The sequence below is a fragment of the Xenopus laevis genome, chromosome 1L (genome assembly GCF_017654675.1).
Source record: "Xenopus laevis strain J_2021 chromosome 1L, Xenopus_laevis_v10.1, whole genome shotgun sequence".
In the NCBI taxonomy this organism is placed as follows: Eukaryota; Metazoa; Chordata; class Amphibia; order Anura; family Pipidae; genus Xenopus; species Xenopus laevis.
Window position 1 is genome coordinate 141,434,899 of NC_054371.1, and position 13,493 is coordinate 141,448,391.

Genomic DNA, 13,493 nt, shown 5'->3' on the forward strand with positions numbered 1-13,493 from the left:
AATACATTAACAATTAGTTATCATGCCTCCTAACATTGGGAAAAAAGCATATTCAAGGAAATGACCCTAACCAACATTTATGCAGAGATGCAACCCAATCTGTCTAAAACCACAACCATTAAGCCCTGTATTTCCATGATTTGTGATTATATTGACTATATTATATGTTGACAAATAAAAGCATTATGGTATTATGGGGCCTAATGCATCTCCCATAAGATGCATTAGTCTTTATTCACTAAGTGCAAGTTCTGAAAAGTGCTAAAAAGGAACAAACTGTCATGTTTTTTGCAGTCTGAACATTGTCCTGCACTTGGGTCCCTACATGCAGATCTTTGTGTTCCATCACAGAGCACAAAGACCTGTTTTTCTTGTATGAATACAGATTGTGTAGGGAAGAAGCACACCAACTTTTTCTGGCAAAGCCTTAGGGGAGGGGTTGGTCCCTGAAAGCTTGTGCTTCAAATTTCTGCAAGAAACTTAGATAAAGGCTTTGCTAGAAAAAGTTGGTGTGCTTCTTCCCTACACAATCTGGATGACATAATTGGCTTGGAAGCAGCTTGGGATACAAATGCACCCTGTATGGATAAATAAGTGGCGTGCTGCAAGAAAAAACTCTTGTTGAATCTTGTATGAATACAACACTGCCTGCATTTGGCAGCACTGTGCTCATGATGGGAATGATGAAGTTAATACACACAATCTAGGAACTGTAGACAGGAACAAGATGCAGCTGGAGCCTGTAGTTACCACCAGGCTGCATTACACCTTCAAAACATCTTTTTGCATCCTGAACTGGATTGCCTGGCTTCACTGGGGCTTATTTACTAACAGTGGGCAAATTCTCACTATTGCAGTAGCCCATAGTCACCCTTATTATTATTCTTCCTGCAGCTGGTTGAACAAACCACTGGTTCCTTTGGGTTAGTACCGAAGTGCAAATGACCCAGACTGAGCTTGATTACCAGTCCTTACCAGAGATTCATGAGATACATTACACTAGCTACTTCATATCACCACTATGTAAAGGGTCACACTGCAGCAACATCAGTCACCCATGTAAAGCTGGCCCTAAAATATTCTTTAGATATAGGCATGCATTTGAATAAAATTTAACATACTGGGATTATTTGACCACACACTCCAACAGGCTCATGTCTTGTAAAAGTAAAATAGTCCCCATCTAAAATGAAAGACAGAAGACAAATTGCATAAATGTACCACTGTAAAATACATACGCATACATATTATATTCCACCAAAACTATGCTATAATTAAGCTATGCCCAATTTAAATATGCATTGTGTTAACAGTCTAATTGAGAACGTTACAATGGAAAACTCTACTTTTTTATTTATGGATTTGTTTACCCATTTTCAACTTTTATTACATTGTCCTATAATACTTTTCTATCAGAGTAGCTGATAAAACATTTTCCTTTAAGGGCATTACAAACACAATTTACAGTATATAAATCTCCACAAAAGCTACAGGAATCAAATAGAAATGATGCTGCCTATAGCAACCTAGATTGAGGTGCAAGTAGCTAAAGGAAGCAATAATGTCCATATCCCCTTCTGTATTGCTTCGGGTGTACCCCAGGTGATATATTTTACAAAATGACTGCAGCTGCTTATTGCACAGAGCTCTTGCTCTCCTGCTCATATGACGTCTTTAACTACAAACAAAGTCATTGCAAATGCTATCAAATCATATAAAAAATACCACATAATATGATAAATTGCCTTACCCATTGGTATTGTACGGCCTTGGACTTTGTCAGCCCATCCTGCACAGTAGCGCAGTGATTTAATAGCTCCAGGTATATCTCCATAATAGGATGCAGCAAATGGCTTTCCACCGTCAATAGATTCCATGGTCTATAATAAAAAAATATATATAAAGATGTTTAATACCATTTGTATTTTCATATTTTTTCTGAATGTCCCCATATGATATTGTTAAAAACGGCGGAATAAGTTGACTGTCATTGATAAATAAATTACATTATCAATTTCATTGCTTTCCTGATATCTTGCAATTAGTGATGGGAGAATCTGACCCATTCTGCTTTGCCGAAAATTAGCAAAATGGCAAACATCTATGGGCGACAAAAAATTTTTGATGTGTGACAACATTTTTCACCCATTACAGTCTATGGACATCATTTTCGCACCGAAACCTGGCTAAAAAATGTGCTCATTACTGCATCAATATTCTGCATAGGCCATCCATTGCCTGCTTTTCTAAATTTTTCTGTAAGATAATGCATGTAATTTTTACATTTATTAAGTGTCAAATTGAATAAATAACTCTGCCACCTGCATGCCTGTCAAAAATAGGAATCATGACAAAAATTTCCTAAATTCTCTTATTTATGAATGATACTCAGTATATTTTGACACAGAACTGAAGCCTAAAACAGATTATGACTAAAATGCTTATTAATATGCTGAACTTACTGAGACATCCAGTAGCCCTATAACAATAACCTTCCAAGCCTTCAAAATTGCCACAACAGCTCCCATTCTTTCACCTTGCAAGGCCATCTTTTATGTGCCATTTGCTTGGCACATGCTCAGTGTGCTTAGGGCTGCAACTGATGAGTTAAGCTTAGGGGTTGTATGAAATTATTAATACTATAGAAGAAGTTTTTTGGTTTTCTGCATTTTGTGCCCTAGCCTGCAGGTTTAAGTATTGCTGCTTAGCATTCCATTTTAATGTGCAGATACCTGTGTGCTTTACAGGGCCCCTGCTTTCTGCTTTATTGTATTTATAAGGGGAGGTTAGGGGGGAAAGCACATAGACCCCCTTCCTATACCACAATTTGCTCTTCATTCGGACATGTAAGTTAGGGAGTGCTGGGCGCAGGCCTCAAAGGGGCCCTATACATGAAGCCACACCCTGTACACAAATGTTTTTTTTTTCAATGCTCTTTCAATGCTCAACAACAAGTATTTAGGAGTGCTCTACCCTCTTATATTCACCTGTGTAGGTCCAGGTGCTAAACTGGAGGACCTTTGCCTGCAAGCTGGGTTAAGCTTGATAAAGGGTCCAGTTGGGCCCGAAACGTTGCCCTTCTGTGTGTATGTATGGGCTAATAAAACACTGAAGATTTTTTCAACACTACTGGTGTGCTACTGGATTTTTTCCATTGGATGCTCTTTCAATGCTGTCCATGAAATCAGTGTTACCCCTATTATTGTTGATGTTGAGCATCTGTTATTGAATACTTTGTTGCGCTCTTGTTTCTATGCTGTCGTGAAAGTCTGTATTAATTACTAATCAGTCTTGTAATGTGAATTTTTTTATATATTCTGTATATTGTGAGTCAGTCTTCATGTGTTGTGTATTTGCAGAAAAGAGTAGTGAAGATCTGAGGCCTGCACGACTTCTTTTCTGCCGATTTACAGAACATGCTCTAGGCTTCTAGACAGTTAACCTGAACTTAGGGACCAGTCAATATATGACTAGTAGTTAATGCAGTTTCAAATTACATGGAATTAAAGAAATTATAGAATTCCACATCAGAAATTATTAACAATCAGTCCTATAATATTAGCTTCTGACATCCCTTAGGCTTCGTTTCTCAATGTGCAGTGCCACTGACACGCAAAAGATACCTTAACAAGATCAGAAGATGGAGAGCTGCTACGGACAATTTTGAAGGCATGAATCATTACTATTCAATAATCAATTCATACAATTTCTTTTTTAATTTCACCTGGTAGAATTTGAGCAATTTGAAATACTCACGCTTAGAATCAACCTATCACGTTCCACAAGGTCAGCCAACCTATTAAGCATCCTGCCTCTTTCAGAAGCATCCAGCCTTCGCCATGCAGACCCTATCTGGAAAGCTTCTTTTGCTGCTTTCACAGCCTTGTTCACATCTTCCTAAAAGGCAAAAAATTATTTTATGCAAATTAAATGCACAACTGTTTCTGTTTAATGTCGACTTTTTTATCTTTGGATCTTCCAAATGTTGCAGTAGAACACCACTGAGTGGCTCTAAAAGTCATCATATGAATTAAACAGTTTTTTTGAGACCTATTGGCGTAGATTGCATTCTGACTTAAGCAGAGAACCAGAAGATTTCTCAAACATTACACTTTAAGATAAGATAAGAATGAGATTTTTCCATCTTAAACATCCAATTGGATGAGTTCAGTATTAGCATATGAATCTTCTCCTTTTTTGACATAAATTATAGTAGATGTAGCATGCCATAAGTAGGCCTGAGTGACGGTAAAATGTGCCTACTTAGGGTTGTCCTAGTTGGAATTTTGTGTATGATAGTAGATATATAGCACCCAGGCTGAGGTTGGCTCCTCTAAATCTCCAGGGTAAGACAGGTTAAGATGCTGGAGCATGGTTGGAGAGTTATGTTGCCAGTTAGTCAGCAGGTAAGGCATTTAAAGGGGAGCCTGGGTGTGATAAGAAGTTCAGCAAACTTGGGGACACTGTAAAGGGAAGGCTGCATTTTGTAACACACTTCCTCTGACACTGGGACTCCAGAGAAAGACTAAATTGTGTTACAGTTTCTTCAAAAACCTAGTTGTCTTCACATTTTCAACAATTTTTACAACACAAATGCATGACTATTACAACGTACCTTATCTCCTTCTTCCACCTCACATATTTTCTCTCCAGTAGCTGGATTGTAGACAGGAAATTTTTTTCCACTTACAGAATTGTGCCATTCATTGTTTATGAAAATCTACAAGACAAAGAAACCCACTTATATTACAGTGCTGTGGTATGGTTTGTGTTATAGTAACATTTCTAAAAACGAACAGCTGTATTGCCAATACAGATATCTGTTGTAATTACACCTGAGTAAAAGCACATATAATACCACCATATAGGAGTTCCAAAAACCTAAAGCAGTGATGATATTTCTGCACTCTATTCCAGGAATAATTAGTCAAAAGCACACGTGTGAATTTCTTTGTAATAAACTTGCTGAAGGCAAGTAAAACAAAGTAATTCTAAATATAGTAGTTTCCTATGCGATTATAATATTTTTGTCTGAGATAAACAAGAAGTAAAGCAGTGGAATCCAAGTGCTCCATTAAAGAGCAAATTTATTTAATTGGTACATTTTTATTTGTTTAAAAAATCCAATTATGGATTTTAAACACTATCTTGGTGAAAAAAAGTAATTGATGCAAGAAAACATGAGCAAGATTAAGAATTCTTATGCATTTCCTTACAACATAAAGCTCAAACCGCAGTTATGAATTGTAATAAATCTACCCCTAAATGTTTCAAGGATAACATCTAAAAGCAGCTTGAAGAGTCAAACAGATTCAGCTCACTCATACACACAAATATTGTTTTTGGTTTCTTACATGGTAAGGGACATTCTATGCAATAGATTTTATAAAAGTTTAATATTAGAAAGAGTTTATATGTATTGCACAACTGGAACTAGGTTGTTGTCCCTGAAAAACAACTATTCAGTACAGGAATAGCAGAATTATGGCAATGAATAACTGAAGATATTCAGTATGGCAATTCCCATATATAATCATTGTTTATAGTCCAATTAATTTTTTCTCACAAATTCCACATAAAATTGTTATGTGAGAACAGGCTAGACTAAGGGGCTGATTCACTAAATTCGAGTGAAGGATTCGAAGTAAAAAAACTTCGAATTTCGAAGGTTTTTTTGGGCTACTTCGACCATCGAATGGGCTACTTCGACCTTCGACTACGACTTCGAATCGAAGGATTCGAAGTAAAAATCGTTCGACTATTCGACCATTCGATAGTCGAAGTACTGTCTCTTTAAAAAAAACTTCGACCCCCTAGTTCGGCAGATAAAAGCTACTGAAGTCAATGTTAGCCTATGGGGAAGGTCCCCATAGGCTTGCCTAAGTTTTTTTGATCGAAGGATATTCCTTCGATCGTTGGATTAAAATCCTTTGAATCGTTCGATTCAAAGGATTTAATCGTTTGATCGAAGGAATAATCCTTTGATCATTCGATCGAATTTTCTGCGCTAAATCCTTCGACTTCGATATTCGAAGTCGAAGGATTTCAATTCCTAGTCGAATATCGAGGGTTAATTAACCCTCGATATTCGACCCATAGTGAATCAGCCCCTAAGTCTACTAGCTACACTCAATCGAATGTCACAGAATTTATATTTAGCAAACAACAGGTAGAAAAGATATGTTGTAGAAATGTGAAAATTCCTTAACTAGCAGCTAATATTATGTGATTGCACTGTAGATGATTTAAACAAGTTTGGATTAGGTTGGTGCAATTTACTTGAAGAGCATTTTGGCAATAAATCAGAACACTGTCTGGCCGTGATTGTGAAGGAGCCTTGCCAAAAGGCATACTTTCTCTCAGATGTTAGTGGGTAGGACTTACTTAATAAATCTGTGGTCAACTGTACATGGCCAGATAATTGACTCCAGTATGCATGACTAGTTACAGGCTGGTTTCAAAGGAAATGTGCTTTTTAAAAAAACCACAGGAAGCTCCAGTTTGATTATTTACAAAGTTTAGGTCAATGAATTACATTCAAATTCTTTTTCTTGTATTCAGTGCATTCAAGTGACTGTAAACCAGAGAAAAGAATGTTGCACTAACTGTGGCTGAATATTAGGCACACACTGTGCTCATTTCACTCTGCACCCTGCTTGCGGACCTCTCGACTGACCTGCCCTCATCATGCTATTCAAGTGTTACAGACTCGTTCTAAACAGAGGCAGCTCTGTCAGTGGCAGACAAAATTTTAATTCAGGTTTTGTTCCTTTTTTTTTCCTATAAAATTCCTTAAATCTGTGAAAGAAATTTCTAGTGCCGTCCATCTAGTGCTTTGCTCATTTATACATAAACTATTTTCCAAAAGTAAAATCAATGTGTATTGTCCTCTAATTTATACTAGAATATGAGGATTATTTATATATATATATATATATATATATATATATATATATATATATATATATACTGTATATATATATATCTGTATAATTTTTTTTGATATCATATATTGCTACAGCAAGAAGGTTGCTAACAATAACAACTAGAAATGTTATGAATTTCGCCATATACCACAGAACTGTGGAAACATAGTAAGTGCTAGCATAATGTCCACACTCTGAAAAATGGTCAGGCTTTCTAAAGAGTGGCAGAAATTAATATGTCTGAGACATGCAATCATGTCAATTTTGTATTTGTGACAAAGTACAAATACATTAAAACTACAAGGGCTTGGCTTGGAGATCAGTGACTGGTTTGACTCACTCATGTATGACTCTGCAATTAAATCCCTTATGAGCAAATGTATCCGTTCTTACAGTGATTCACACCACTTAATGATAATTATTTTCTTGAATGAGCCAACATTACCAGATCAGCATGGCACCAGCTTGCATAAAGAAAATATGGTAATTGCTTATATCTTGTCTTGTAATCTTGCAATTTTTCATTCTATTAAAACTACTGTCGCTGCAATGGTTAAAAAATGAGCCCAATTGAGACAATTTTTTTTATAAAGGGCCCATTTGTATTTTGTGACAATGCTCATCATAAAAAGGAATACATCGAAATAAGTCGCAGTCCCTCCATTTTCCTTAATTTACATCAAGGAAAAGGTTGCAGTGAAATGCCTATTTTAAAATATATTTATTCATACAGTTATAAAACATATTAGTTACCGATAAGTAAATAGAAATGATAATAAAGCTGTCCAGCTACAGTGATGTATAATAAACCTTAGGACTGGAAGAATATTTTTGCTACTGCTTAAGTGTAAATCACGCTTTCCAACACAAAGGAGAATATTTAGAGGGTCGTTGATTTTTTTATTGTCGTTCTTTAAGTGAAAAGGTGAAACGTTCATAAAGAATTGGGAGCTTCCTTTATCAAAATATCTGCAACTGAATGATAAAGAATAGGTGATGGGGAGACAACTGCAATGAGTTTCTAACTCTCCAGAGGTGCAACAGATTGTTGCAATAACCAAAGAATCCATAGTGAGATAAATTCTAAGATGGTACAAAACAAACTTTTGTCACCATAAATCCCCTGTACAACCAATGACCGCCTTATCCAGGAGTTGTGTTAATATTTGACCATTGATCGTCTCTGTGTACATGCTTTTCATGTACAAGTTACCCATGGACATACAGGTATGGGAAACCCATTATCCAGAATGTCCGAATTACAGGAAGGTCATCTCCCATAGACTCCATTTTAATCAAATAATTAATTTTTTTTCTCTGTGATAAAACTGTACCTTGTTCTTTATCCTAACAGATATAATTAATCTTTATTGATGGCAAAATAATCCTATTGGGTTTATTTACTGGTTAAATGATTTTGTTGTAGACATAAAGTATGTAGATGCAAATTACGGAAAGATCCCTTATCTAGAAAACAGGTACCAAAACTGGACAAACAATCTTTTTCCAGAAACAAATAATTGTCAGCACATATATTTAAATGAATCTCAGTATTAAGATTTCAACAAATGTGCTGCCAGTCTAATATAATTAAAAGAAAAAAAGCTCTACAGCTAGCCAGAAGATAAAGCCAATAAAGCTGTTATTTTGTATCTAAAATATGCAAACGTTGCTCTACATTGGAGAGGAGCATTTGTCAGTCTCAGACCCTATATTAAATTAATTTATATATAACCCAAACTTCAAATGTCTAACTTAAAAAACAAAATGCAAACTGGATTGCAAAGGCTTTAATTTGTACACTGAGAAATGTACAAAGGGAAATGTTCAGATAAAGGTGGTTATTATGTGAAATAATAATTATAATAGTGATGATAATAATAGTGAAATAATAGAGGTGTGTATATGATTTCAGCCATTTTTTTGCATAAAGAATGGTAACTGAGCTGCTGTTTTATGAATAGTAAGGATAATATAAGATGTGACAAAGGAAAACAAAAGAGTACTGCTGTTAGGATTTGAGCACATTTCCACTAACAAAACAGCAGGTGTTTCATTGACTTACCTTGGGAAAAGTGCTGGTAATACAATTACGGGAATTGCTGCAGGTTATTTCTATTATTCTTAGGCAATTACCACAAATATGGAGCACAGCCAATAAAAAGCCCACAACAATTCCTCGAGTTTTGTAACCACAGCAGCTATTTTTCTGTGTGGTTTTTGCTGAGAAAAAGACACCCCTGACAACCTGCTTTCCCACAGCTTGCCGAATCATAGCACAGGTTTTGACACTTCCCATTTGAGAATTTATATAATCCAGCTAGTGAAGGTGACTGTACAGAATGGGAAAAGGCAAAAGCTTCTCAATCTCAGTGCACACTCCCACTCCCATTTGCAAATACTATTTTGAAAACCACTACATGTGCTTAAAAAGCCCAGAAATTCAAGTTTAAAGCTGGACTTTTGAGCGGTAAACATCCAGTGTGATTAAAACAGCAGTCGTGTTGGTGGCTTTATACGAGTGTATTGAGAGCATATATTGTGTAGTGAGTGGCATAAGAAATTTGTTTTCCTGAATGAAAGAAAACTGCACTCTTAAATTAGTATATTTTATCTATTGCAATTAGCACCTTAGTTACTCCATTTTTTTTATATATGTTCAAATAATATCGTACCTTGCTTGGTCTCTGGGCATGCACTGACTCACGTGATGGTGTGATTGACTTTTTTAAGAAGGAATGGATGAGTGCCATTAGGCTTCACACCCTTGATAAACTGAGCACAAGAATGTCTTGGCATAATGCATGTTCCTGCAGTTTTGCAAACATTGCTTGGTGTATAATGTGTAAATTGCCTGCATTTTTTTATACTATTAACTAAGCTTATATGAGGTCCAACACCATTTACTGCAACAATGATAGTGTTCTTGCGCTAATTGCATTACATGGGTCTTTTTTTCTGCTTTTAGCCCTTCAGCTGTTCGGCTGAACTTCTGTTCCCATTATCTGGGTTCTGAGCATTGCAGTACACAGCTGTGAGCCTCTTGACCTTTCTGCTTTAAAGGGACAGTACTACTCACAGGCATGACTTTTGTTTGAACATATTCATGGACCCCTTTCACAAATAAACATAAATAAATGATGATGAAGAAGCCATCATATTTCTTCATTTTTACCAATAGCAATTTTTTGTGCTTTTAACTTCCTAACTCTTTGTTGACCCAGTCGATAAGTGAGCTGCAGAAATGTTTAACTTTTGCCGTGATGCATGTCAGTTATCTTGCCACGCCATGTGTTGCCAGTGTGCTCAAAGTGTGACACAGATCGAAGAGCAAACCATAAATGTAATATTGACAGTGCTGAATCTATAACACTTTAGAGCCAAACAATGTAGGTTTTGACTTTATTAAAAAGAATACAACTTAACAAACAGTGATTGTGCCCTGATTTTCTTACTTCTTGAAGCCACAATTACTCAATTTACTCAAGCGAGGATAGCCTAGTTAGAAAGCACAAAATCACATTTGGTGCTATTTTCCTTTGTAGCAGGGCAGCACCCATTTTGGCATTAGTGCCCCTAAGTGATAACTGACCCTTACTGCTCAAGGTTCCTTTTAACTAGTATTTATTTTGATATATGTTGCGAGGATTTATTATGGAAAGTGAAAATAGCAGGGACATTATAAATATATATATATATATATATATATATATATATATATATATATATATATATATATATATATACAACTAAATAAGCTTTCCCCAATAACCACCATTGGTGCCAAAATGAGCTATTTTTAATTGGTTAACTAGTCCAACTGCCCAGTTACCCCAGAACTAATTTCATATGATGGCAACTATGACAGCAGGTATTTTGATCAGATATTAACTTCCAATTTATCATTTGATGTGTGATAAATAAAATGCATACATTAAAGCATTTTCTGTTTGGAAGACTCGGAATAAAATGTTTATTCCATACACGTTTACCAGAAATAATAAGAATGGGAAATAGTATTTCTAGCAGTTGATGCAAGTGATACGTACGTTGCAATGACAGTCTGTATATGAATGGGCTGATTGTATTGAATCAACCAAGCATCATATAATTTAGAGTGCAGATAACACCGTGATATGATTTTAAAATCATAATCTGATCACTGTAATCCATGAGATTATATATTTTGCTTTCTTAAGAAAAATCTTTAGCCAAAGAAGGATTTAACACCGTGCTATGTTTTAAGATGTGTTTTTTGATTGCCAGCCAAAATAGCAGCTTGCTTGTGCAGAGTGCCTGAATCTTTAGAGGACTTTGGAATCAATTAGCAATATTTTAAAACAATATAGATAAATATTATAGTAGTCATAGTGTTTTTTTAGCAAAATACCTTCTTTTTTAGACTTAATGTAGATACTATTGAAATATTTAATTGAGGCATGTTGGCAGGTATGAGCTGAAGGATTCTAATTGGAAAATGTAACATTACACTTGTACTGTATTTACTTGTACTTTTCCAGGTCACATTGCATTGTCTAATGCCAAAGCAAAAACTTAACACCATAAAAGGTTTATGTGATGAATAAAGCACCTTAATCTCCCAGTGATTAAACTTTTTTTCTCCAGTAAAAGGAACTTTGTAAATACAGAGAGAAAAGTTGGCACTGACATCCAGCTTAGCGATCACAAATTTACAGGGTAGAGATCTTACCCCAGAGCAGTCAGAGGATAGCTGATATGTGCTAACAACTACCACACCTTTGTACTCTCACACTTCACACAGCAAATGCTATTTGCACTATGAACCTGCTTCTCAAAAATACATTCTTCAGACTTATTCCTAATCAGGGAAAGTCCTATAGTAGCACTCCAGCTATGGCAAAATGACTTACAATACACTGTAGATTCTTTTTATTATTCATGATGTGCATAGTGCTGCAGATTTAAACTGGATAAGAATGATGAGAGCTGCAGTCATACAAGGGTTGGAAGGCCAAAGGTTGAATATTTGTGCTGCAGGGATTTAAACAATTGTTAGCACTCATTTTAAGCTTATACAGTGAGACAGCATTTTTAATAATGCATTTTTGTACTGAACATAATGTATACATACTGTATTGAAACAAGATATTTGGAAATTGTAATTCCATGTATTTGTACTCGTCTTTTTGCATTGAAATGTTAATTCGCTTTTTCTGTAATTTTGTATTTTTCTGTAGTTTTTTCTTCCATTTTTGGATGACTCTTTAGTCAGTCTTAGACTTCAAACTGTTGCTCTCATCATTACATAAAGTACACAAACCTAACTGCTTGTGAGCTAATGCTGAGCTTGTGTTTGTTAAACCATAGGAATTGTTTGCTGTCTGGATTGTATCCTTCTGTTTATCCAACCGGTTAACTGCGTAGACATGGAATAATAATAAAAAAGCAGATTCTTAACAGATGTGGCAGTACAAGATTTCCCAACTGCATTTTTCTTATCCTCTAAAGCTGTAAACAACCAGGCATGTCATGACATTCTGGTTCAAATCAAAACATGCAATTTGTTATTTAATTTCACCAAATAGGGTACAGAGAAAAATAAGATTTTTGGGAAAGATGCTATAATATGAATGTCTATTTGTTGTATAATTCATTAATGTATTTGGCATGAGAGGACAGTACAGATAACAGTCATTTTACTAAACAGGTCAGATTTTTCCATGTGTGTACTCGTTGGCCTGCATTCCTTCTCTCTATTCCTCTCTATCTCTCTCTCCCTCGCTTTGAAAGTCTAAAGGACACCAACAGTCTGTGTAATAACTTTGCATTGCACTTTATACGCTGTCTCCAGCTGGTTTCCAAAGTTCTGCATTTATTTAAAAAATAATAACGTTTTCTCCTTGTTTAAAGTATTACTTTCTAAAAATGAAACAATTATTTTATTTGCCTTCATGCTGATAGAAGGATATAATGCATTATTATGGTCTGTGGATACCATCTACTTACTATCAAGTGAAAAGTTATTACTGTGTTGCTCATCACAAATGAATTTTATTCAATGATTCGGCTGTAGGAAAATTTTTCCCTCAAAAAATCTGAATCACATTATATATTTACCTCTTTTACAAAACCGTGATTTGTATTTCTACCAGAAAAAAAAACACATGGGGGGAAAAAATCGAAGGAAAAGGGGGAAGAATTAAAAACTGATATTCTCTCTTACCTTTGTGTATTTTATTTCCAAGTTGCTAATGGGAGCTGGCAAACCTTGAGGAAGGGTTTTCACGGACATGTTTGAAGTCTCTTTACCCTTTAGACAGGTGGAATAAACTGAAGTAGTAGCAAAGCTGACTGACTTTTTCCCCTGACTGGAGACTCAGCTTTCTTTTTTGCTCTCTGTCCTGATTGGATAAAGTGTATTTGCATACAGAGATGTGATTGGATAATTTCCTTCATAGTCATGAAATAGAGAACACTAGTTAAAGGGGTACTGCCCACTAAATGCTTTCACTTTGATCTGACATTTACAAGTGTTTTTCAGTCTGGAAAATGTGTATCTGTGAGTATGGGTGGTTATATGCGTAT

The 13,493-nt window shown here is 35.5% G+C and overlaps 1 protein-coding gene across 2 annotated transcripts in view; it reads right to left on the reverse strand.

Moving 5' to 3' along the window:
* The window catches only part of aldh1a1.L (aldehyde dehydrogenase 1 family member A1 L homeolog), a 34,842-nt gene extending 21,568 nt beyond the window's left edge, over window positions 1-13,274 (reverse strand). The window contains exons 1-5 of one of the 2 annotated variants that reach the window (XR_005962149.1): window positions 13,132-13,274; window positions 4,616-4,720; window positions 3,757-3,897; window positions 1,751-1,880; window positions 1,122-1,183 (exon numbers count right to left, since the gene is read on the reverse strand). Coding sequence is in view for 1 of the 2 variants with exons in the window: in NM_001087771.1 (NP_001081240.1) it covers window positions 1,122-1,183; window positions 1,751-1,880; window positions 3,757-3,897; window positions 4,616-4,720; window positions 13,132-13,200 (507 nt within the window). In the remaining variant the exon portion in view is untranslated. 2 annotated transcript variants of the gene reach the window in all.
* Between the last annotated feature and the right edge of the window lie 219 nt (window positions 13,275-13,493).